General features: G+C 53.9%; 9 protein-coding genes across 9 annotated transcripts; 2 read left to right on the top strand and 7 right to left on the bottom strand.

Annotated features, from left to right (window-relative positions):
* Window positions 1-943: 943 nt before the first annotated feature.
* PFLUO_LOCUS5785 (uncharacterized protein) lies at window positions 944-1,855 on the bottom strand (the record flags this gene model as incomplete). The annotated part of the gene is made up of 1 exon (XM_073783263.1): window positions 944-1,855. One exon carries the CDS (start codon window positions 1,853-1,855, stop codon window positions 944-946), a length of 912 nt encoding a protein of 303 aa, XP_073639836.1.
* Window positions 1,856-3,407: 1,552 nt separating this feature from the next.
* PFLUO_LOCUS5784 (NADH-dependent flavin oxidoreductase) lies at window positions 3,408-4,742 on the bottom strand (the record flags this gene model as incomplete). The annotated part of the gene is made up of 1 exon (XM_073783262.1): window positions 3,408-4,742. The coding sequence occupies one exon, from the start codon at window positions 4,740-4,742 to the stop codon at window positions 3,408-3,410; it is 1,335 nt and encodes a 444-aa protein (XP_073639835.1).
* Window positions 4,743-7,018: 2,276 nt separating this feature from the next.
* On the bottom strand, window positions 7,019-9,208 carry PFLUO_LOCUS5783 (uncharacterized protein; the record flags this gene model as incomplete). The annotated part of the gene is made up of 3 exons (XM_073783261.1): window positions 7,019-7,938; window positions 7,988-9,055; window positions 9,124-9,208. 3 exons carry the CDS (start codon window positions 9,206-9,208, stop codon window positions 7,019-7,021), a joined length of 2,073 nt encoding a protein of 690 aa, XP_073639834.1.
* A 415-nt stretch (window positions 9,209-9,623) lies between these two features.
* Window positions 9,624-11,258, top strand: PFLUO_LOCUS5782 (uncharacterized protein; the record flags this gene model as incomplete). Its single annotated transcript, XM_073783260.1, has 1 exon — window positions 9,624-11,258. The coding sequence occupies one exon, from the start codon at window positions 9,624-9,626 to the stop codon at window positions 11,256-11,258; it is 1,635 nt and encodes a 544-aa protein (XP_073639833.1).
* A 1,367-nt stretch (window positions 11,259-12,625) lies between these two features.
* Window positions 12,626-14,267, bottom strand: PFLUO_LOCUS5781 (uncharacterized protein; the record flags this gene model as incomplete). Its single annotated transcript, XM_073783259.1, has 4 exons — window positions 12,626-13,057; window positions 13,111-13,513; window positions 13,565-13,988; window positions 14,042-14,267. 4 exons carry the CDS (start codon window positions 14,265-14,267, stop codon window positions 12,626-12,628), a joined length of 1,485 nt encoding a protein of 494 aa, XP_073639832.1.
* A 340-nt stretch (window positions 14,268-14,607) lies between these two features.
* PFLUO_LOCUS5780 (uncharacterized protein) lies at window positions 14,608-16,813 on the bottom strand (the record flags this gene model as incomplete). Its single annotated transcript, XM_073783258.1, has 4 exons — window positions 14,608-15,762; window positions 15,841-16,567; window positions 16,623-16,784; window positions 16,806-16,813. The coding sequence occupies 4 exons, from the start codon at window positions 16,811-16,813 to the stop codon at window positions 14,608-14,610; spliced, it is 2,052 nt and encodes a 683-aa protein (XP_073639831.1).
* A 343-nt stretch (window positions 16,814-17,156) lies between these two features.
* PFLUO_LOCUS5779 (uncharacterized protein) lies at window positions 17,157-18,808 on the bottom strand (the record flags this gene model as incomplete). Its single annotated transcript, XM_073783257.1, has 3 exons — window positions 17,157-17,531; window positions 17,586-17,908; window positions 17,956-18,808. The coding sequence occupies 3 exons, from the start codon at window positions 18,806-18,808 to the stop codon at window positions 17,157-17,159; spliced, it is 1,551 nt and encodes a 516-aa protein (XP_073639830.1).
* A 746-nt stretch (window positions 18,809-19,554) lies between these two features.
* PFLUO_LOCUS5778 (uncharacterized protein) lies at window positions 19,555-21,207 on the bottom strand (the record flags this gene model as incomplete). Its single annotated transcript, XM_073783256.1, has 1 exon — window positions 19,555-21,207. The coding sequence occupies one exon, from the start codon at window positions 21,205-21,207 to the stop codon at window positions 19,555-19,557; it is 1,653 nt and encodes a 550-aa protein (XP_073639829.1).
* A 1,631-nt stretch (window positions 21,208-22,838) lies between these two features.
* Window positions 22,839-24,273, top strand: PFLUO_LOCUS5777 (uncharacterized protein; the record flags this gene model as incomplete). The annotated part of the gene is made up of 4 exons (XM_073783254.1): window positions 22,839-22,845; window positions 22,927-22,954; window positions 22,999-23,822; window positions 23,873-24,273. 4 exons carry the CDS (start codon window positions 22,839-22,841, stop codon window positions 24,271-24,273), a joined length of 1,260 nt encoding a protein of 419 aa, XP_073639828.1.
* Between the last annotated feature and the right edge of the window lies 1 nt (window position 24,274).

Genomic DNA, 24,274 nt, shown 5'->3' with positions numbered 1-24,274 from the left:
GAGGGACCTTTGTGAATCAGTAAATCAGCTCCTGTAGTGATCAAGGCACTCTTACCTGCTCCGCAAATTCGACTGCGGTTCGCCATATCTTGCCTGTCGTTGTCTCGGAGAACAATGGCGCAAGACCCCCTATGCTATCACCATGCTGTCTTAAGTCTGACCGTGGTGATGCGGCCAAGACAATGGAGTAGCCGAAAAGCAAACTGGGCCAGGTCACTCTCATTTTGGAGAAGGATTTACCTCAACCTTTCTAGTGGGTTTCGGAGTGTTTTTATAAGGAACTTTGAGCGGTCATGAACTGTTATATGCATCGAGATATAAGGGGGGGGGGGGGGGGGGGGGACTGCGGGGATGCCAAGTGCTGTGGAAATGGTTACATCGCAACGTTGTCTAAGAGATACTATACTGTAAGGGTCGGAATTCACCCGCCTACCGAGCCACCCCTCTAGAATTAATGCATGACAATTATCCGATTTTAGCTTAGAAACCTTTAGTCCATCAAATTGTCCTCGGCAAACTCAGCTATATATATATGCCAGTCAATCAGGACTCAATAATAGCAGGTGTGATGGATCATTCATCAGTATCTTCATTTTCCGATAACCACTGGCCACCTGTCCTCCATCACAAAGAAACTTGGCTTAGTGGTTCAGATCATCGCACTACACTAAATATTGACCGACAGGGTGATCTCTGAGTATAAATTACCTTCTAGTAGGCCTAGACATGTTCTTGTGAATAATTCGACCTAGCGTATGCATAATCTACAGTTCATTCATTACAGAGAGCATAGTCAATGGAAATTCGTAAGCATTTTTGGCTAGCATTGTGGTTGAGACCAGCTTTCACCACAATCATAGAACATGCCTTCACTTGGTTTAAGTGAAGGTCTTCGTTTCTGACGTATAGACATTCAAGGGGGCCCAGCCTCCGGCATGGACTCTTAAGCCGACACGCAATATTGGTATCCAAGCCAGAGATTCGAGCATTCTGCATCCAAGCCAGAATTCCACTGACGAAGTTGAGAGAAAGTGATACCGAGATCCGTTGCAACATCATCACAATAATCGCCAGACTGTACCGTGTAATACTTCTGGCACGGGGATGCGGCGTAGGGATACACAGATGCAGCCGGTGCACTGCTCCCTGTAGGAGTATCGGGGGTAGTTGTGGTTGTTGGGCTTGGAGTCTCACTGGGCGATGGGGGCGATGGTGGCGATGTGGCCGGGACGGTCTCGGTGGGCGACGGGACAGGGGAGCTGGTGCTGGTCGGAGAGGACCCAGTGCTAGACCCACCGCTCGAGCCGGTCAAAGAACCGATCGTGTTTGCATCACAGTCAGTCGGGCCAGAAGACCATCCTACGAGCCGGTTCGTGAGGTCAGAGACATAACAAGCCGTTGCACCGCCCTGGCCCAGATTTCCTGACGCAGCCAGAGATCCCGAGTTGTAGATGCGCGCGGCCTGGTAGTATTGCGTTGCTCCACTGCCCGTCGCCTGTGCGAGGCACTGCTTGAGACCAGCACCGCTGGATGTTCCCGCAGTGCCATCATTGATCATTTGATGGATTGTTGACTTCGGGCACGGGGTCACTCCAACTTCTGCGCCGTTGACAGTCTTGACGCAAGTGCCGGTGCCATCATGACTCTGCATCAGACCCGGGTTGGTCACACCATTCTCCGTGGTTGGGACTCTGACACATCCGTTGCTCTCTTGCATCACAATCGCAAAGATGAACCGGGTGTCGACGCCAGTCTGCTCACCAACCTCTGCGATGGCCTGCTTCAGTTCGGCTATTTCGGTAGGCGAATTGTTAGCAAAGCCCCATTGTTTACAAGAGGACTGCATGATATCCATGTTATCTTGGAATCTAAGGGTGGATATCAGTCTGGATTCTGCCTACAGTTCTTGTTTGGGGACCTACATTTCATCAAAGGTTTTCCACTGGTCCACCGCCGGCCATCCATCGGATGTTTCCCCATTGCCGCCAAAGATGGTGTACGAGCTGGCGCTCTCACGCGTGGTCAGAGAAGGAGTGTTGGTGTCACGGCGAGACCAAAACGACTGAATTGGGGCTCCCGAAATGAGTGTTGGGAGGCTGCCAGCAGCCAAAATCTGTTTCTCGATTAGGCAAGAATCGGACCAGGGTTCGAGACGATCTGCCTTACCAAAGGAGTGAAGAACATCGTAACAAGTGAACGAAAGGGAGCGCCCAGCACCTAGTAGAAAGAATGTGTCTCGTTTGCCGCCAGGAACCGGGGGTCTCTCCGGTGTTTTATGTCCCTGGGGCCGACACGGCCTCTTGTCCATTGCTTTCACGCAAAGTTTTCTTTCTTCAAATGCTACTTTCTTTGTGGGCCCTTCGAGTGCAAGGTACAGCTACGGGGATGGCACCCCGGTCCAATAACGGTCAACGCCAAAGCATCGGGCTGGCAATGTGAAACGCAACAGGCACACGGTCCCCGCATCCACAGGAACCGATATGCGACCTGCGTGGGGTAGCGAATTTTTGGCGGTTTCAGCCGGATCCACTGGGATCATCGGGAGTCCCGAACAGCTGAAGTAGGCCGCCACCTGGCCCGGCTGATTGGGCCGACCGACGGCAGAGTCCACTGTTCGGCAAAGTCTGAGCGCAGATGCCATGTCCAATGGGTGCGCAGAAACACGATGGGTCGGATGGACAGTTCACATGAAAGGGGTGTCGGGTTAACCCGATGAGATCATTGTACACCGCTACTACTCATAGGCTGACGAAAAAAAAATTCATATCGGGTCGAGGACCGCGTTCGCTTTGTCTGTTTCATCTACGGTGGCAGCAACGCCGCCTGGATATTCGATATGTATTGTTCTCTCTCTGCCTCTAGACTAGTCAGGTCCCCGTGTCTAATTTCCACGGTACCAACGCATCTGAACCTCCGTTCCCGCCCTCCCCTACCCGCTACACGATCCCAATGACTCTATTCGTTCGACTCAGGAAAGGCAGTGAAACCCGAATCGATGCTCTCCAGAGCCAGAGGTGCGGAGCCACCTGCGTCTACCGCCTCCTGAACCATACTCTGCTACAGTAGCAGCAATATCACTTAGTCCTGGGTTGCAATAAACATAAATTGTCGACAGGTCCTTCCACGGAGCGCTCATCACCGCGCCGGACGCCACTATGGGTCCCAATTATGGGTCACATCGCTTTTGTTCGAGCTCCACTTTGCTTTGTCCGGTGTCTTGCAAAAGCAGATCCCGCAACAGCTTTGGGGCCAGGGCCGTAGACACATTAATGTATAGCTGAGTCACAGTAGATCTATGCGACATCGTACAGGAGTGTTATAGTTCGTATATCATTCAATCTAGGTTGATCGGTGACTAGTCTATCTAAATATCAATCCCCAAGCAGAGCCCCAGACCATGCAACAGCTCAGAGCAAACCCCGTGCGAATTGCAAGGGGAGCCACACCTTGACACCGAGCTTCTTGGCTGCCGTCAACACCCATTCCGGCTCTCGCAGGAACTGGCGGGCCATCAAGACCGCATCAGCTTTGGGCTCCTCGCCTGACAACATTGCCTCCGTCGAGCGGGCTTCATCCGCACCCTGAACAATCCGTCGGGCATTTTCGGCCTCGGTGATGAACCCAACAGCTCCCACCAATGTTTTCTGACCCGCCGCGTGAATTTCCTTGCGCAGCTGACCGGCCAAGTCAATCTGATAATTGGTATGCGGCTGGATTCTTTGATCTTTGTGGTTTCCACCAGAGCTGACATCCAGCAAGTCAATGCCCAGTTCGGGAAGCATCTTTGCTAATCGGACGGACGATTCCATGTCCCAACTACCCCTTTGGGCGGCAATTGCATCGTTCTCCAGCCACTCTGTGGCGCTGATGCGAAGTAGCAACGGCATGCCACTCGGAATCACTGCACGGGTGGCCATCGCAATTTCCCGGATGATCCGGACTCGGTTCTCAAAGCTCCCACCGTATTTATCGGTTCGGTGGTTCGTGACGGGGCTCATGAACTCATTAACCAGATAACCATGAGCTGCGTGGATCTCAATCACATCAACTCCTGCCTTGACGGAGAGCTCGGCGCTTCGTGCAAAGGCACGAACAACCTCTTCCACCTCTGCCGTACTCAGCTCACGCGGAGGCCAATATTGGATATCGCCGGGGCTCCACTGGTGCTCTTCGCCGCCAGAAGGGCCTACCACGTTTGACGGCCAGCCCCCGACGCTCTCGTCCGCCCTAATACTCTTCTGGCCCTGCTGGGCTGAGAGCCAGGGGGAGACCGTACTTGCTTTCCGGCCAGCATGAGCGAGTTGGATGCCAAGCTTGGCTCCTTGGCTGTGCGCAAAGTCGACGACGCGACGTAGGCCCTTGAACTGTTCCGAATCGGTGCCTTCCTGCCACAAACCAGAGTCATTGGGTGAAATGCGACCATTCGGCTGCACCGCCGTCGCCTCAATAAAAACCAGCCCGGCGCCCTTGGAAGCGAGGTGGCCCAAGTGGGCGATGTGGAAATCCGTCAAGGCGCCGACCGCTGGAGACGCTGGACTGGATTCAGCAGAATACATGCACATGGGAGCAACCATAATGCGATTTTTGAGGACCATATCGCGGATACGCAAGGGACGAAACAGGGTGGGTGTGCTGGGATCCTGGGCATTGCGGGCGGCACCGCCATTGTTGGCGGGGGTGAAGTAAGGAAGTCCCTCCGCCTTGACTATGTGAGGCGAGGGAATCGTAGATGTAGAGCCCATGATTTTGACAGCTTGATGCACAATTTGAGGCAAAAATCGAGGAATTGGAGAAACTCTTATATGCCCCTCCCTCCGATGCGGTTCGCTGACAAATGGCCTCGGCGGTTTGGCCGAGGTTCTTCTTCTAGCCCGCGGGGATGATGGGCCAACAATATGGATTTCCTCTGTGATGGCGTGATGGTCGAATTTGACTGCTACTACTTGAATATTTCTACCGGCACCTGTTGCGGCGGACGAGACTGCCAGTAGAGTCGAAGCATATCGGCCAGTCGTCGCATCGTGCCGTTGTTGGTGGCGGACCAAAAAGCCAAAATCTGCGACATGAGATATTCTTGGTCCGGGAGATGGTCCAAATTAAGTCCTAGGACCAAGAATGGCCAGCAATAGTACTCGGCGAAATAGTCTCGCGCGGGCTGGAGCTGCTGGACTACGCTCATCGCCTCGGTCACCAGTTGGTCGATGACGGGATCGGGTCCGGTGGGACCAGGGATAATCTTGCGTTGGAGAAGTATGCGCGCGCCCAAGACGTACAGTCTAGGCCCGATGAAAGGAGAGGAACTTGGATACACGTTCGGGTGGTCCAAGGCTCCTCTCGCAGCGCAGTCATCCTCTCCTGACCGGTCTTGCCCAGGGGGTGGGCGAGCCGTCATCAAATGGTCCCACCAAATCAGTTCTTGTTCCAAGCGGCGACAGAGAGCAATATCTACATTGCTTCGGGAACAGACTTGGTATAGGCGATAGATAGTATAGATGCATCGAAATAGTTGGGGGGGCACGCCGAGCACTGGTGAGTCGGGATGAGAGGATGAGTGAATGTGGAAATGTTGACCCAGCGTATCTTCGGCGAGGGAGAACGCCGAGTCAATTTCAGCATTGGGCGACGCCATCTGCTGGAATGGCAGACTAGTCGCAACGTGGAAGATGAACGACTCCCGGACTAGGCGATGCATAGCCCGGTCCATCTCTGACTTGGGACACTCGGAGGGCGAACGCTGGGAGTCCAGGCAAATCAACCGCGCCGCTCCTATCAGATGAACATCGACGGCAGTTGAGCCTTGTGGCTTGGATCTCTGGGCGATTATATTAGTCCTCTTTCTTGCTGAATTAATCTGTTGTGGAAAGTGCACACCTCATAAATACAAAGCATGAGGACAGTGAGAATCGTTACAATCCACTGCTGATTCAGGTTACCGTCATCCAGGTTGGTGCGGAGCCCTTCCACCGCACGAACATAGTGAAAGCGAGCCAGCCGACGGAATTCTCGGTTATCGGTAGGAATCTCTGAGCCGCAACAGGCGAGAAGAGCATGCATACAAAATGGCCAGTGAAGAGCTAGCGTCAGTGTCTCCTGTGTAAAGAAATCAATGACATGGCCATTCGCTATTGGTCGAATGAGTTGAGGTAGAAATGTGACTCTGAGAAAATCGAAGAGGCGCCCACTCTCTTGGATGACAGCCGGTGAAGGGTTGGCAGAGAGGCGGTGCAAGCCACCGAGGACTTGCATGCTAGAAGAAGTTGAATGTGCCCAAGGACCTTCGCCGACAATTGATGAACCTGTGGAGGACCCGGCATCGCTGGAATCATCCGACACTTCATCGAGGCAGAAGGTTCTCCACGGCGTTTGATCATCGTATTTGACAACGGCCGTAGTGGTCCAGTTGTCGAGATTATTTGTTTTCTGTCTGTTCAAAGGAGGAGAATGTCCTTCCCAACCCCCGGTCTCGGTCACATTTTGTGGCCATTCGCAGGGAAGATCACGGTTGGCGCAATTCAAACACACAAGACGAGTCTCATCACATTTCTTCTTGCGTCGACGGCCTAATTGGATATCAGCACTTAATCCTCTCGGTGGATTATGAGGGCTGGTGAGTGACATCCAGAAGCAAAACACATGTTTTATTCTGTAGAGGGCACGGAGCTTACAGGTCAGACACCCAGTTTTTGTCCGCAGATGAGCAGGTCGACGGCGTGGTCGACGGTAAGACTTATAAGACGATGTGAGCGGTAGAACTGCCGCATTGGATGGCGTGGTCATCCTTCACACATGCCGTGCGAGGGCAGGCGAGACTCCTGGAACAATGGTGCAGATGCCCGGGTCCCAGAGGCTTTATTGGCCTGAGGCAGGAACGTAAACGGCACGTGATTACTCCCGGTCTTCGGAAAATTCAGGAACCAATCTACAACATGGAGCAAACAAGCAGAAGGTGTTTATTATTAACTATTCCTTGACTACTGACAGTACGCAAAGCTCCAAATATCGTATTCGACATTCTTCGTTAGAGCTTCGGAGCCGCCTTCGATGGGCAGTATGCGCCTTTGGCTGGGAACGCATCGCACGAGGTATAATCTCTGGACACGTTGGATGGGGGCACCCACAGAGCTGGGTTCTTCTGGAAGAAATTGGATGCCCGCAACATGACACTGACAGGCTCTGCTGGCATGATAGGGAAATCCTCTGTGCGCGGGAAATGCGTCAGGCCGAATTGGATGTAGCACACAATGTCCGTGTTCTCGATCGATTCATTGCGCGCTGCCCAGTCCACAATGGTTTCGTTATCGGGATGGTTGGGCTCCCCCGCTGACTGACAGACATAAGCTCCTGCTGGAAAGAGTTCATGATCTCGGTACGGCAAGACCCAAAGGGATTTGCGGGCAAACCCAGCTCGCTTGTAGACTGTACTTCCGGGTTTGGCTAGCAGGGCCGGACACTGGTTGTTGATGATCTTGTAACCCACGGGTTTCTTGGCGACACTGAGTCGGCTGGGGTTGACGATATCCCAGGAGCGATTTGTTTCGTGACAGTAGGTGCTGGCCCCTTCCAACGCAGTTCGCAGGGGAGTCTTTTTCGCCAGGAAGCCATTGCCATAGAAATTGCCCTCTGAGCCTACCGGCTCTTCCGCCGGCACAGCATCACTCTGCACCACGGTGTTGCATGTCCCATCAATCTCCGGATCGACCCGAAGCGAAAATATATGCTGATGGTTCTGGGCATCAATCCCCTTGGCCACCTCCGTCCCATAAGGAGCCGCCTGCTCCGAGGGGTGTAAACAATAGGTGTTTAGCATCCCGGTCAATTTCATTTCCAACTTATAGGTCCCATCTAACGTGAAAGTGTGGTAGAACGCATATTCGTAATTAGCCGCGGTAATGATTTGGGAAATGATGAGCTTGCGGTCCCGGGCAGAGATGACACGATCTAGATACGGTCAGCGAGAACAGTTGACACAGTAGCCGAAGAAGCTTACTGTCTCGGAAGTCTGTATGTTTATAGAGGAGGCCGTTGTCCTCTTCGTGGATACACACTGCATTTTTCACAACTGTCGGCTCCCCCGTTGCCGTGGAAAGCACAGCATCGAGGTAATGGATGGTTCCTTTGCAGTCACAGCCGAGTTTGAGAGAATTCGTCATCAAGCCACTCCCGTATTCTCCAACGTCAAAGGCGTTTTTGCGATGATGCGGAGGCTTGGGACATCCGTAGGGCACGACCATCTCGACGACGCTGATTCTGTTGAACAGGGTCCTTTCGCGCTGTTCATACGGGTCATCCAGCCGCACATCAGACAACACAATGCCTTCTCGATAATTGAAGCCAATATGCATCTTATACCCAGCCCACTCAATCTCGTTGCCATTCATGCGAAATGAAACGCCCCGGGGTTGCGTAATATCCACCGGTTTCAAGCGATCATGGCGATAGAAGTCGGAGATGAACTCGGGTAGGTAATTGTGCTCTTGCCAGGGAACCGATGTCCTTTCTCCATTGACCCGACGCACATCAATGGACAGAATTTCCTCGGTCTCCGTATCGGCCACGATGGTAAAGTCCAAGGGGTGAGCGTATTGGTTGTCGTAGGTTGAGCTCCGATAATACGGCAGGGCCTGCTGCAGTCTTCGTTCAAATCCCCACCGTTCATCGATACCGATAGCCCATGCATCAAAGTAGACTTTGGACATATCCATGATGCCAATCTCTTGACAGACCTCGATCACTTTCGGGTGGGTCCGGGCAAGTCGCTCAACGATATCCAAATCGTCCAAAGTCAGAGTGGGAAGAGCATCGCGGACATCCTTCCAGGATTCCACTCGCCGAGTCGTGAGGTTCACCACCACTTCCGAGACCTTAGGAGTTCCCCGTTCAAGCGCGATGGAGAAGGCACGTCGCTCAGGCCGAGGGCCCGAGCCATTTCGGAAAGCTGCATATTCTACCTTGGCTGGTTCGTGCAGAGTAATGCAGTTGAACTTGATTTGTCTGGGAGCAGCGTAATGACGAATCAGGTCTGCAGCAGCCGGGATCTCCTGTGCGGAGAGGGCATCTGAGCTCGAATTAGTACAGAGCCCGCCGTTGACAATATATATATGTTGATGAATAATAGGCACATACCAAGGGGGTGCATCGGTCGGGCCGAAGCACCCGACTGGGAAGCACGGCATGCCCGGTGTGCATCCTGAGTTCCAATGACAGACATGGTCTCACTTCGTAGGAAAAGTTGGTTGTAGATGTTACTGTCTGGGAGGCTGATGGTCATCTCCCCTATTTATCTCCAACGAGGCCTCGAGGGTATTCGCCTCGAGATTCTCCATCTGGAAGGCCGGCAGCAGGCTTGATTTGGACCCGAGGCTATCATCACTGGCAGCATTCAGTGAAGGGAAGAGTTGCCCCTTCCGGTTGATGCTGGGAGAAGGCGTGGTTACAGTATTTCCACGATGTAATACGAGATCGTCGATCCGGCCAATGGAGTCACTTTGCGCCGTATTGCTTTTGTTTTCCGGTTTGCTTTTTCCCTCTTCAGGGCAACAAACGGCAGATAGAAGAAGATCGTCTACTTATTATTCTTGGAGTCTGTATTTTTGTATCCATCTTCGCTCGTCCTCGGCACAATCATGTCAACCACCGTCTTTTCCAACGGCCGCATCTTCTGTCCCTCGGGATCGTCCGATCGGGATGGCTTTGCCTCCGCTCTGGTCGTCACCGGCGAACGCATCAGCTACGTGGGTTCAGAGGCCGATGCCCCTGTGGTTCAGGCAAATGCGTCTGGGGCTGTCTCGGTCGATCTGGGCGGTCGAGTGATGCTGCCAGGCTTCATTGACGGCCACGTCCATATTCTCAACTTCGGCTTGTCCCTGCAGAAGCTGGATCTTCTGCAGTGCAAGAGGCTGGATCAGATCCGGCAGGCTATTACCACCTTTGCGGCAGATCAGCCGTCCGAGCCACGCATTCTTTGTCGCGGATGGATCCAATCCACCATTCCGGGCCAGGCACTCGCTACGATGCTGGATGATCTGGATCCTCGACCGATATACGTCGAGGCACTGGATCTGCACTCAACTTGGTGCAATACAGCTGCCCTTCGGGAGCTACAGGTAGAATCGATAGTCGATCCTCCCGGTGGAACGATTCATCGTGATGACGATGGCCGACCATCCGGCCTGCTCGACGAGTCTGCCCAGTTTAATATTGTGTGGCCATTTCTCGACCAGGCTGCATCCATGGATAAAAAACTGACAGCGATTGATGCTGCATTCAGCGCGCATCGGTCTGCTGGATATACCGGACTAGTGGATATGGCCATGGACGAGAAGAACTGGGAGGCACTTCATTTATATCGTAGCCAACGCGGTGAACTACCCATGCATGTAACGGCGCATTGGTTGATTCCGTACTCAGAGAATCTAGAAGAGATTTTTGGCCATATTGATCGTGCGATCGATTTGCACCACAGCTTCAATCGTTTGGTTTCCCCTGAGATCAGCATCAACGGCATCAAACTGATATGTGACGGGACCGTGGACGGTTGCACGGCCGGCTTGCTACAGCCATATGGCGGCAGATCAGATATCAGCGAACCCATTTGGCCAGCGGCTGCTTTGGCTGCGGCCATTGACCGCGCTACGAATGCTGGGCTCCAATGCGCCATCCATGCTATCGGAGACCGAACAGTACAACAGGCTATTGATTGCTTATCTCAGGTCCCAGATCTTCGCAACTGTCGACACCGCATTGAGCATCTGGAACTGACCACTCCGGAGGATGCAAAGCGTCTCGGTGACCTGGGAATCATTGCCTCTGTACAGCCTGTTCATTCCGATCCCGCTACCTTTGGGGCATGGCCAGAGCTCCTCGGTCTGCAGCGCTGCAAACGGGCGTTTGCCTATCGAGAGTTTGAAGAGGGTGGTGCCCACCTAGTCTTTGGGACTGATGCCCCAACCGCAAAACATCTGCCCTTGCCAAATCTCTACAATGCCACCACACGCCGTTCTGCCCTCGATCCGGCTTCTACGGAGACCGTCAATCCAGAATTCGCTGTGTCTCTCTCTACGGCCATCACAGCGGCCACGGCGGGTGCCGCTTTTGCTTGCTTTGCCGATTCCTCGACAGGAAGTTTACAGGCTGGACTCCAAGCTGATTTTGTGGTACTGGACATGCGGTGGACTGCCGAGCAGCTGTTGGATGCTCGGGTCTGTCAGACATGGTACAAGGGAAGAAAGACTTTTGATGTAGACGCGGATGGGCGCTAATTTTCGGAGTATGTATTAGTTAGCGCTCCATGGGTATCATATCCAAGGCGAAAATGTCACACTCCCAAGCAAGTCCTCTTCAATTTACCAGCCCAGATCAAACTTTCGGTTTTATAGGCGAACGATAGATAAGACTTGATGCAACTGCAGCTCTCAAGAATCACACTCGGACCACTTCTGTTAAAGATGAACATCGGCATTTAGCCGTAAGTTACCATTTCGATACGCAGCAAGTCGTTTTAGAGGGACATGGTCAGGCTCAAGGGTATTCCGGTAGACAGTCATAGGCTTTAACATCAATTTGGTTTGTGGAATTGAAGATTGATCATACCGAGCTCTCGTTCCGCTTCTCCATTGAGGATGCTGATGAACGCTGAAAATGTTTGCAAACTGTTGATACGGCAGTGATGACCGATTTTGACTTCACTAGGCCCATTCTTGGGGTTTTTTACGATTGGTAATGAGGCCCAAGTGGAATTTTCTGGATTCGCGATCGATGTGTAACTGGCACAAGTGTACATTTGATATTAGTGCCATACACAACTTCGTCAACACCGACGTCCCCCGCCACGTCGTCCTCCGCCTCCAAATCCACCCCTGTCAAAAAAATATATCAGCTGGGAGGTATTAACAGCTCAGTGGATCTTCTTCAACTAACCCTGGTCCAAAGCCTCCGGGTCTTCGGCCACCAAATCCAGCCCTGTCAAAAGAGAATATCAGCTAGGAGGCACTATTAGTTCAGCGGATCTTCTTCAACTAACCCTGGTCCAAAGCCACCGGGTCTTCGGCCACCAAAACCTGAACTGTAACCATATCCTCCGCCCATGGGGCCTCCCCAGCCGCCACCGTATCCCATACCTCCCTGGCCTCCCCAGCCCCCGCCGTATCCCATACCTCCGTGGTATCGACGAGCACTTCGACAGAATCAGTTTGTAAGACTTAGTAGACGAGAAAAGGGTCTCTCACGGTGGTGGACCCCAGCCGCCGCCCATCATGCCTCCGCCCATCATGCCTCCTCCCATACCACCTCCCATCATGCCCATGCCCATTGGGTAGCGACGACGGCCCGGAACAGAGAAACAGAGTCCCATTTCGTGCTTAGCTTGCGAGGCGGATTCGTGAGATGGCAAGAATGCGGAGCGCGTTGCTCTATCTCTTGCTGGTTAAAGTAGTGGACGTCACTGGCTCGGTGGTGTAAAGAAAATTAAACCCACGTTTGATTCAAGAATGATATGGTAATTGATTCAGCGGATATCTGCCATTTGATCTTATAGCAAGTCTTGTACGTCATCTTCAAACCGGTCGCCACTGCTCATCGAGAACCTAACCCACTTCCCGCACTCTCCGCATTCTCCGCATTCATCCTCTTAGTAATGATATGTAAAGTCGATGGCGCTGTCACCAGTTTGTATTCTCCGGGTGTCTTCTTTTTCGCCGCTGGCAATCTGCTGCTTGATTTTGTTCTCGCGCCGCAGATATAGCCCGTAGCCAGTCACGGCGAGTTGTGCAACGACCAACGAGCCCAGGGAGAAGGAGTTTCCCAGCACATATGGCGAGGTGCGATAAACCTGGCCAACGACGATACCGGCGCAGTTACCCATCGTCTGCTGCAGTCCAATCTCCAAAGCCCGTCGGTACTGAGGGGCGACGTTCACATTGCACCAGGCAACGTTCAGACCGACCCCGGTGTAGGTAGCGATACCGCAGAGGAATGTTGCGAAATACTTGACGGCCGTGTTGTCGACTGCCAGCAACAAGATATAGCCGATGATGCCAAAGGTATTACTAGCAAAGATGAACTGCAAAATGTCAGCCTTCGGTCTCGTCTGAAAATGGGGTCGCGATTTCATACCGATGCAAACTTGGAATACCGGTCGGAGCAAAAGGCCACCGCCACAAACACAATGGCCGCCCAGATATAAACGGGGACAGTCAGAACGTTGCTCATCAGCGAGTCGTAGCCCATGCCCTGCAAAATTGTTGGCAGAAAGGTGCTGAACCCGTACAGCAGTATATCTTGGCAGAACTGGATGAGACCACTAAAGTATAGCTTCGGATCGGTCAGGGCGGCGCACATCTCCTCCCAGTTCAATTGTTCGCTGCCCATGTACTGGCGCCGCTGCTCATTTCGCACGCGCATCATCCATTTCTCCTCGTCAGTGAGGAAGTACGCCTCGGCCGGGTTGTTGGGCAGGCCAAACCAGATGAAGATGGCGCAAACAGAGCTGAAAACACCTTCAATCATGTATACCCATCTGATACCCTCATCAGAGCTAGATTCCATTGGTTTTGAGCGGGAACCTTACCTCCATCCCGCCTTGCCTCCAATGCCATCCATCTGCAGGAGTCCATATGCCAGGAGGCCACCCACAGCACCCGAGATGGCCGCGCAACTCATGAGATATGAGACGCGTTTCGCCTGCTCTTCACGGCGATACACCATGGTTAAATACAAGTTCAAACAGGGGAACAGCCCGGCCTCGCATGCGCCCAGAATGAGTCTGGTCGCAAAGAGCGACCCCACGGACTGAATGAACCCGGTGAACACAGTCGTGAGCGACCAGACGAGACAGAGCCCGGTTAGGATGTTCCGCGGTGTCAGCTTCTTCATCAACACCGCCCAGGGAGCTTCGAATAAGACATAGGTCGCGTAGAAGATAGACACGGCAGTAGAAAACTCGCTGTCGGAGGCATTGATGTCCTCAGGCATGTGGGCGACTTTGACGTTTCCTGTGCTCATCAATGAGTCTGGGATATCCCGTCGAGAAAAGGTGATACATTACCAATGTTCGACCGATCCAGAAAGCAGGACAGATAGGTGAGCATGATGATGGGGACAAAGGCCAGGTCCAGTTTGAGCAATAGTTTCCGCTCCTTTGTCGCGTCGAGCACTACATCCAGGGCCTCGCCCGCGGAGGCCTCGTCTAGCTTGTCGGGATCGGCCTCCTTCTGAGCGGAGAGCTTTTGTTGCGACGACATCGCATTGACATCCACGGCGTCGGGGATCATGAGATGCAAATTTGGGCACGAGGGAAGGGGAAGTTAACAATCTCCACGAACACGGAGCACTGCCGAGTTTAAACGATGGGGATGCGGAGGTGCCGTGGATCCCTGCCTATCCGTGTAGCTGCCGATCATCCATCGGGCCGAAACAAGCCCTGATAAGCGCAGGCCGACTTGATAGGGACCACGGAGTCTGCCATGCTCACCACTGACTGTCTGTGCCACTGCCGATCACCTCACCCATCGGGCCGAAACAGGCCCTGGTAAGCAGGCCGCCGGACATCGTATAGGGACTGCTTCAAAACTTGTATGCAGACCGAGGTATATACATCCCCTATGTACTACACTAGAAACAATCCTTCATCACACTAGACAGCTCCCCACCATAGTCTAATAAATACGCGCCGTTGGACATGCGTTGCTGCCAGGGCTCCAGCTGAGGCACTGGGTCTGTTCCGACCCCCACGACTGGGTCCTCCAGGTTACCGACTGCCTCGAACAATTCCATGAGCTCCTGCGTCATCTGCGCGCCATCTAGCGGGATCTGGCTCTGGACACTTTCGGTTAAGTCAGGTACGAGAGAGGTCTCAAGGTTATCTTGTTGATCAATTCGACCCTCCTGCCGGTGTCTTTGCAGCCCCAGACCCAGTTGTGGGCCGAGTTTGCGTAAACTGCGAATCGACTTCCATAAACGACGCGAGATATACGACTTGGTCGAAAACCCCTTGACCAGTTCGAGCGCACAGTAGAATTCCTCCTTGCACGATACACTGAATTGGGTCGGGGCTTGCGCGACGGCAAGGAACAACACGGCAAGGGCCGAGACTAGGAACCAGTTGAAGGTAACTTGTTGCAACTGGTAGATGTCGGACGTCTCGTTGAGCCGGGTGATGAAGCGAATCGTGTCTTTGGCCAGATCCACGACGGACTCGGATTCAGCTGGGTGCCGTGCAATGTGCGCAGCCGTGTGCAGAACGGGTCGGTGGATGAGCATCCGTAGCTGGTTGGCGCGCAGGTAGACCATGGCACGCAACCGTCGTAGGCTGCGCGGCCCTTCTGCGGCCGGTCCAAACTCAGGGGAACTCGGATGGTCGAGGCGCAGGGTGTCTGGGATACCCCTTACCCAAGTCTCCACCTGATAGTTAAGATACCCCATCTCGTCGTTTTTTATTTCATTTGTATCGTTGAATGCGGAGATAAACTTCCACACCTTCGCGGCGATGCGGCTGTACTGAATCATGACCTGAAGATATGGGGTCTTCTCTGCCGGCTCTGGCAGCCACGGATCGATGTCCGTATCTTCCAAGGCAAACGGCATGCCCGTCCCAAAGCTCCAGCGCATGTCAAGGACGTAAACCGACCAAAACAATCGCAGGACACGGTCCTTGCCAACATTCACAATGGATGGATGGTTCAATGTCTCTCGTCGGTGAAGGCCTTTCTCAAGAGACATGCGCTCAACTATACCGATGGTTCGCCAGGCGAGCGTCTCTTCATCCATCTGGAAATAAAATATAGACTGCAAGGACATCAGACCTGCCGATTATAGCTTGCACGGTGTGAGCATGTGAGTACGTACCACCAGCGTCAAAAAAATGATGCTTTTAATGTCGGGTGGGCCCCAGACACAGTTGTCCTGAGCTTCGCGGACACTGTCAAAGAGAGCGATGGCCTGCTCGCTGCGACCACTAGCCTCGGCGGTCAAGGCACAGGCAAAGACCAGGCGAAGAATATTGACATCTTCAAGATCCGACCCGTCTAACCTCCCATCGGATTGCACAAAAGATCCTAGCGCGCGATCCATAGGGCCGTAGAGTATGTCAACCTGCGCCAACAACTCGGAGAGCTCCAGAACTGGATACATGATCCCCATTTCTTCTTCGTATACACGACAAAGCCGGAGAGCCTCGCCTTTGGGCAGCATCCACAGCGGATCCGTCAACTGCCGAGGCTCCAAGTTCTGATACGGTGCTGAAGGCGATGCCAGGGGAGACGGCTCCTGGGTCAAGTCACCCCCCTCATCGCCACCTTCATTGCGTTCCACGATCCCGCGGCTTTGAAGACTCGATTTAGCCAGATCAAAGCTGAATGCGGAAGTGGTTGGTCCCTGGAAAGTGTTTTCTCGGGCTGTGGAGAGGCGCCGCAGTGAACGTTGCCCTGGCCGTGGACCATGCGTGCTGGCAGGATGCGGCCGGCCGACACCCGCCGAAGAGCTGTCGCCGCCGGCAAGCAACCCCACCGTAGCGGACAAGGAGACAATTTGGTCCTGCATACTGCTCATCTGCTCAAAGAGTTGCTCAAAATTTCTAGGTTATGCTCATCAGCCGTGGTTTTCGTCGGCGGGCACGTGCATATACGTACTCTTGCTCATTCAAGTCATTTCGAGGGGCGTTTTCGACGTAGACACACTCGATACGCTGACGCCCACAGCGTTGGCAGGGAGTTTCACCATTGCACTTGATCTTGCGGCGTTTGCATCCATTACTGTCCGGTACGCGGTCGCTGTTAGTCCCTCGGCTTGACCTGGGGGGAGGAGGGATTGACGGAGACATTACCAGGCCTTGGCGATGTACTTGCGGCGTTTCTTGCGGGGATGAGCACCGGGCATATCGACGGGACTGTCGTCATACAGGGCATTCATTTGTGTTTGGGGGAGGAAAGGAGTGGGAGAAGTGTGGAGGAAAGAGGAGCGGGCGGGAAGCATGGAGAGTGCGGGGAACAAGTGGACCACCCATCTTGATAATTCGGGAACTATGATCGACCTCCTATACCTCGTATTCCTAACTAGTCATGTTACCGTACTATTACAAATCAATGCATCGTGAATGGTTTGGAATTTTGCGACGTGCTCAACGCCGCTTGTTAGATATATGTACAATGGCCCCCTCATCCGTCTCACAGGTCCTTCGTCCGCTCTTCGCTTTCCGCGATCCACTTCTCCAGTTTCTCCGGGTTGCGCGGGGTGAACCCCACCTTGAACGGCTTTGGTTCCGTCGTCAGCGCCGTCGGGATTAGATTGCAGTCGATCGCATCCAGAATGGGCCGGTCGGCGCGATCTCGAGCGGGATGCATCTGGAATGCTGTAATCAGTCGAATGAACGCCGTATACAGCTCACGGTTGGCCAAGTGTGACCCGGCACACATGCGCGAGCCCGCGCCGTAGCCGTAGTGCGGCGTGCCCGAGCCCTCGCCGAGCTCCAGGTAGCGCTCAGGAATGAACCGGTCCGCCTGCTTGAAGTGATCCTCGTCGTAGTCGGCAGCCCAGGCATTCTAGGTAGTCCGGTCAGCAATAAATTCGAGAGGGACCTGACAGACAGTACCGACCATGAAGAACGTAGTGCCAGCGGGAATCTTAGCCCCATTCCACTCAATATCCTTGGTACTCTCTCGGGGCAGACAGATGGGTATCACAGTCCAGAATCGCAGGGTCTCCTTGACCAGTGCAGTCACGTAGGGTACCTTTTCTTCGACCAGGCACTTCTCCCAGGCATCACCATCGGGATAGACCGACATGATCTCATCGTACGCCTTCTTTTGGATCCGCTGGCCGTCTTCCGAAGCCAGATAGGCAATGCCCATGATCAGGTTCCCAGGAACCGTGTCCAGACCGGCGGACACCATGGTCAGACATATCGATTTCACCTCCGCTACCATTCTCGTCAGTCTTGTTTTCTTTTTGAGTGAGATAACTCACCATCATTGAGCTTGGCCTCGGGGTCTTTAAGAATGTTGCCCGTGATGCACGGCTTGTCGGTCCCCTTGTCGATGCGATCCTTGAGCATGTCCAGCAGATGGGTCAGGTACTTGTCGCGGCGAACCCGGAATTCTTCCGCCTCGCTGTTCATCTTAGGGAAGATGCGCAGCAGTGGGACATAGTCCTGCCAGTTGTTCGATGTACTGCGGAAATTCGAGACGCCACGCTCGACGCTAACGATCTCCTTCAGGAGCTGATCATCCACATTGCCCTCGATACGGAGGCCATAGTTGAGCGTCAGGCTGGTGTTGAGGGCAAATCGCTGGAAGTAGGCCGTGGGGTTGATGTCGCGGGTCCCGTGCTGACTATCCCGGTAGAGCTCCTTGATGCTGGAGTTGGCCTCGAGGTCGACAATGGGCATGTAGGACTGTACAGCCGGGCGGTTAAGCGCGGTGGCGGCAGCCTTCCGTCGTCGCTTGCAGGACTCATCCCAGGGTGAGGTACCAATAGTGAATCCCTGAGAGCTGGAGACAACGCTGTGAAAGGTATGGAAGGTGGGCCGCGAGATGAGGGCCGACTGGTCCTTGATCCACAGCTGGCGCACCGAGTCGAAGCTGTTGGCAAACACGATGCGCCTGTTGCCCATGCGCACTTGGAAGACCGGACCGAATTTCTTCGCCCATTTACCCGCGACGACTGCATGCTGGTCGCCTAGTTGCAGCAAGTTACCGAACATCGGTACGCCCGGGATCTCGGGGATGCCCTTGATTTTGGGGACATCCGTGCGATTCAGGTAGCGGATGATAAAGTAGACAACCGTCACGACGGCGATGGCGAGTGTTTGGACCGTCATAGTGCAGAAACTCTTGTCGTTGCTCTCTGGCGGAGAAGATGTCGGCTTTATTTATCTTACGACATAACGACCTCAACGGATTATTTCCGGCAGAGGGAACACCGCATGGCTCTGGCAGCCAGTCACAGGTGTTGCCATTAGCAAAGACTGCTTGTCGATCGCGGTAGGGACGGAATGGGCGTGTACCAAGGTACTGAGTAAGGGTCGAATTCGGTTTAGCGTATTTCAATACGACCTACGTATGTACTATGGCACTGGTACATTCTTTTCAACCCAGGCACTCTTCTATAAGTCAGTTTACACTGAATGACTATACCGATTAATAAGTCAATGTGGCGATAGATTTAGTACACTTGACAATGGGAAGGAAGAAGTGGGAGAAAGAGAGCACATACCAGTCGAGTCACATGACTACTAACTACAATTCGCAGGGCGGAATGAGCATTCCGCGGGTTGGAAGTGGAGTGCACAAATGTGGACACAGATGGAGACGGATCTATAGCAGCCCAACCGGTGAGGGGTGAGTGTTAGGAAATCATTCGGTGAATTAAAAATGAAAGACAGGAGGTATGTATTAGCGTCACTAGATGTTGAATACCAACGACACATTTCCTGCGTATACAGCGTATATACTGGGGCTGATGGTAGGGCCCACGCCGGGGAAAACTATTGACATATGTACAATCTCCACAGGATAATGTCGCGGATGACAAGGGACGGAAATTAAATATCATGGCGCGGCCTCACTACGGGCCTATTACGTTGAGCTCGCTCCGACTGACTCGACTCACTCGCCGGCCGGCATTTCGAGCCCGGTCAGCAGCCAGCGTCTGCGCAAACTTACTGGCCTCGCGGATCTGCGGTCCCTTCCAGTAGAAGATGTAGATGGGAATAGTCACAAAAATGGCGATACAGCCCAATATTGTGCTGGCCCACTGCAGGTGAAATTTGCCTCCGATATTCGAGTACATGGGCGTTGCGTACATGGCGGCAAGACCGGCGAGGAAGTCTCGTGCAAACCCGTTGCCCCCGGTAGCAGAGGCAGAATAAGGTCCGTAGGCTGCCACCATGTAGTCGATCGTTGCCATGTAGATACCGTAATTGGCAACCGCGATGAGGAAGATAAAGATCAGAGGAACAATCCAAGGCGTATACTCTGGTCCCATCGATGTCCACGCAAAACCAAATAGGCCGATGGTCTCGAGGGGCGCAATGAAGAGCAAAATGAGTAACCGCCGCTCAGGAAGACGTGCGGTCTCACCCAAGTACTTCAGAACGTGGTGCTGGCGGGCCACATCCGACACAAAGATGCTGTATGAGACGAGATAACCGACGACGATCGAGATGAAGCAGAGACCAATCTGCCACGCATTGAACTTCCACTGCTTAAACACCAATGTAAAGGACTCAATGCAAGTAAATATCAGTGCGTCGGAGAACCCAGACAACAGCGAGAGGAAGAGCACAATGGGTTCGCGCAGGAACATTTCGAAGGGGCGGCGCCAGATTCGCATAATTTCTTTGAAGCTCATCCGGTTCTCCGCCAGCTCACTCGGTCCATAAACGTTCGGATCTTCACCGGTCTTCCGGCGCCGCTTGGCTTCCCTATCGACGAGAATAGTCGATCGAGTCTCGCTCACGAGCAGCAAGTGTGCAAGCTGAGTGACCCCGCCGAAGATCAATTGGACCCAAAAGTTCCACTGCCAGGGGAGATAGTACTGGATTAGGCCACCAAAGATAGGTCCGATCGTTGTGCCACCAACCGACGACAACACCACATAGGCGACGGCGAACCCTTGATCGTCAGACTCCCACATGTCGGCAGTCATACCCAGCGTGACGGAGCCACCGGCGGAGCTAAGACCTCCCAGGGCACGGCAGACGACAATCGTGCCAAAATTGGGGGCCAGCGCACAAGGGATTTGCCAGATGTTGACGAGGAAGAGACTGAGCTGCATGATCGGCCAGCGCCCATACTCCTCGCTCCAGGGTGCCCAGAGCTCGCACCCAAAGGCGTAGGTGACCAGGAAGATCATCTGGCCGACTCGAGCAGCCTGCTCGCTGATATCGAAATGCTTCGAGAGGGGCTGAACCGCATTGGGGTAGACGCTGCTGTTGAAGTTCATGGACATTTGTACGGTAAAGATGACCGTCAAGATGGCCCATTTCTTGTACCGGGGGAAGCAGAATCCCAGTTTGTCATAGCAATCCTCCTCGGTCAGCTCTCGCTTGCCATCCGACCGCACCTTCTCGGCTTGTCCCGAGGTACTGCTGTCATTATCCGCTGCATTCTCGGCCTGCGCATTGACATGTTCTTGGCCGGACGTGGCCACGAACTCTTCTGTCTTCTCCGTGGGGTCCGGGTCCGAGTCCGGGGTAATGCCATCTCTAGATGTCATGATCAATCTGGCGGTGGCAACACTCCCGCGTGTGATTCAAAGAGCAGGAATGATGGACGACTCGGCTGGGGTCGTTGATGGGGGGTGATTAATGCTAAGAGCCGGGCAGGTGAGGAGGGAAGAGTGAGAAGCCAGGAACCATTGTGAAGGCAATGTTTCTTTATAATTCATAATCGCCACGGCCCCCAGACCGACATGAGATCTCCACCAGACCCTGCCTGCATACGTAATGTTCTCGGCGTGAACCCCAGAAAGCACCAGGTTCGGTACCTTGTGCTCTCCTTCTCGCTGACATGCTTGCTTTGTAAGCCTGCTTTCGCTACATTGCTTCCCGTTTCAGGTCATCTCCATCGACAGCAGACTCCGTGAATGCCGATTGTTCGTTCGCAGCCGTAAAATGCCCCCGCGATAGCAAGACCGCGCTGCTATACATCATCGTCCCGCACGGTCCACGATGATTGGCACTGGCGCTTACTCCGACTCCACTACGCTTTGCACCGCGCCTGCCGGGATACCGGAAATGGAATGGCCGGCGCATCGACAACCTGGCGACCGGACGATGATGCAATAAACCTCGAAACCGGTTCTCCTGCGTGAATGACCAAGGCAGGTGGTCTGACTGCCTTCTGCTTGCGGACTAACCGGGATGTTCATCTTGGCGCGGGAGCAATCCGGCCATTATCCTTGCTCTACAAGGGCCTGAGAGCTCGCAGAGGCCTTCTGAGAAGCGAGCCTCGAAACTCGAACAATGAAAATATACGCTTCATCTCCTCCACACCCACAACCGCATCCTCCGCAATCCCACGACGGCGCTTCCATTTGCGCTCCGTGTCGTGACATGCCCCAGGCGCCAGATCCGACCATATAGCTTGCGGGCCTCCTCGTAGGGGCGCAGCCGCAGAATATTGTAGGTCTGGCAGTGGTCATGACAGCGTCGCAGCCCCGGCGTATGAAGCTCTGGACCACATGAACATGAACCCACAGCGCGCGGAAGCCAGCTCCCTACACCTCATTCTCGTTGCGGGTGATGCAAATGGTGATGCGACTGGGCGACAAGGGGCACGCGACGAGATACGCCGTGGGAAAGGGAGCCGAGGCGAATGTTCTGGTTGATCCGGGGCACGTAGTGGGTGTGGAAGTAGATCTCGCGCGGGCCGGTATCGATGGGGCCCGAGATGAAGGCGATTGCAGCGACATGATGATTTTGTATGATATGTACTGTCGGTCAGGCAAGAGCCCCGGAAGGGAGCCGTGTTTCTCACTACTAGTCCATTTCGTGGAAGTGTCAGGCTCGTGTGTTTTTGTTTTCGCTGTTTTTGGGGTGTGGTAACCCTTTTGATGCCTGGGAAACAAGGCCTTACATATCTCTTCTCCGACGTACATTCGTAACACTCCCTCACCATCCAGCATGGCTTCCTCGTCCTTTCTCCCGCTCGCCGCATCACCGGCCTCTCCTTTGCTCCTGCCGCACCGTCCGAGTCTAGACGCGGAGCGCGAGGTGCTGTCGACACGCGGGCAGCGCCTTCTGGGCTTATTTCCGGCGCTGGGCCAGTCCGAGGCGCCCGTCCAGGAACGGCCTACCTTTCTCCGACGGCGGGGGTCACTATTGGTCGGGCACAGCAATCCGCGCTATGAATGGTAGATGAAGTTCCTCCCTTTCGGGCAGACAGGAAGTCCCGTCTGACGCAATATGCAGGCATCGATACTACACTCCGCCAGATGCGTTGAAGAAGATGCGCAAGCCCATGTATGCTTCTCCATCCAGTGGATGGCATGTCTGACAGGCAATAGACGCCAGTACTATGGGCGCAACAACTCGTTGATCTCGCAGTACCTGTACATCGATCGTCTGCTGGACTCTTCTCGTCCACACCATCTAATTGAAGAATACAACGACGGTCACCATCGTCATGTCCATACCCCTGCAAATGGTTCCTCGCCACCGACTGAAGCCCCGGAGGCAGATTTACCCAAACCCAAGATCTCCAGGATCAAGCGCACGCCGCACAACCTCTATCGAGTTCCATCGGCCGATGAAACGGCGCCCTTGCTCTCCTCAACGCAGTCTAGCTGGGAGCATTTCATGCCCGACGTAGAGTCGCCTGGAATTCAGTCACCCGAGGCGGAGGAACGCATGATCCATCTTGCGATTCGCATCAATTTCATTGCCAACGTCGTCCTCTTGATCTCGAAGATCGCCATTATGGTTCTCACCAGCTCCATGTCCGTCCTGGCTGGCCTGGTCGATGGCGTGCTGGACTTCCTCAGCACAGTGATCATCTGGTTCACAGCCATCATGATCCGTCATCAGGACCGCAATCAGTACCCGATCACCAGGCGGCGGCTGGAACCGTTGAGCGTGTTGATTTTCAGCGTGATCATGGTCACCTCTTTCTTCCAGGTCGGGCTGTCCTCGCTGCAGAAGTTGATGGGCGACGATCACACTCTTGTCGAGCTCTCCCTCCCCTCCATTGGACTCATGGCCAGCACGGTGCTGATCAAGCTCCTCTGCTGGATCTGGTGCCGGCTGATCCCGAGCCCCAGCGTGCAAGTCCTGGCTCAAGATGCCATGACGGATGTCATCTTCAATTCCTTCAGTATCATTTTTCCGTTAGGTATGTCACCCGAGCTCCTTGTGATCCGTGACTGATTTGATCCACGGTAGTCGGCACCTTTGCCAAGCTGTGGTTCCTGGACCCTCTGGGTGGTCTCCTTCTCTCGGTGTACATCATGTGGAACTGGGGCTCGACAGCCAGCGAGTATATCCGGCGACTGACGGGCGCGGCGGCTTCAGCGGATGACCACAACATGCTGCTGTACATGACAATGCGGTTCTCGAGGGTGATTCTGAAGATCCAAGACCTCAAAGCCTACTATGCGGGCGATAAATTAAACGTCGAAGTGGACTTGGTGGTAGATGAGCGCATCGCTCTCCGTGACAGTCACGACGTCGGCGAGAGCCTGCAATACATGCTCGAGAGCGTGCCGACGGTTGACCGTGCCTTTGTCCATCTCGACTACGACCCCTGGAATCTGCCCAGCCATATGAACCAGCTGGATCGGTAAG

This window comes from Penicillium psychrofluorescens (genome assembly GCF_964197705.1).
Source record: "Penicillium psychrofluorescens genome assembly, chromosome: 3".
Lineage (NCBI taxonomy): Eukaryota > Fungi > Ascomycota > Eurotiomycetes > Eurotiales > Aspergillaceae > Penicillium > Penicillium psychrofluorescens.
Note: the sequence above shows the minus strand (reverse complement) of the source record. Positions and strands in the feature narration are given on the sequence as shown.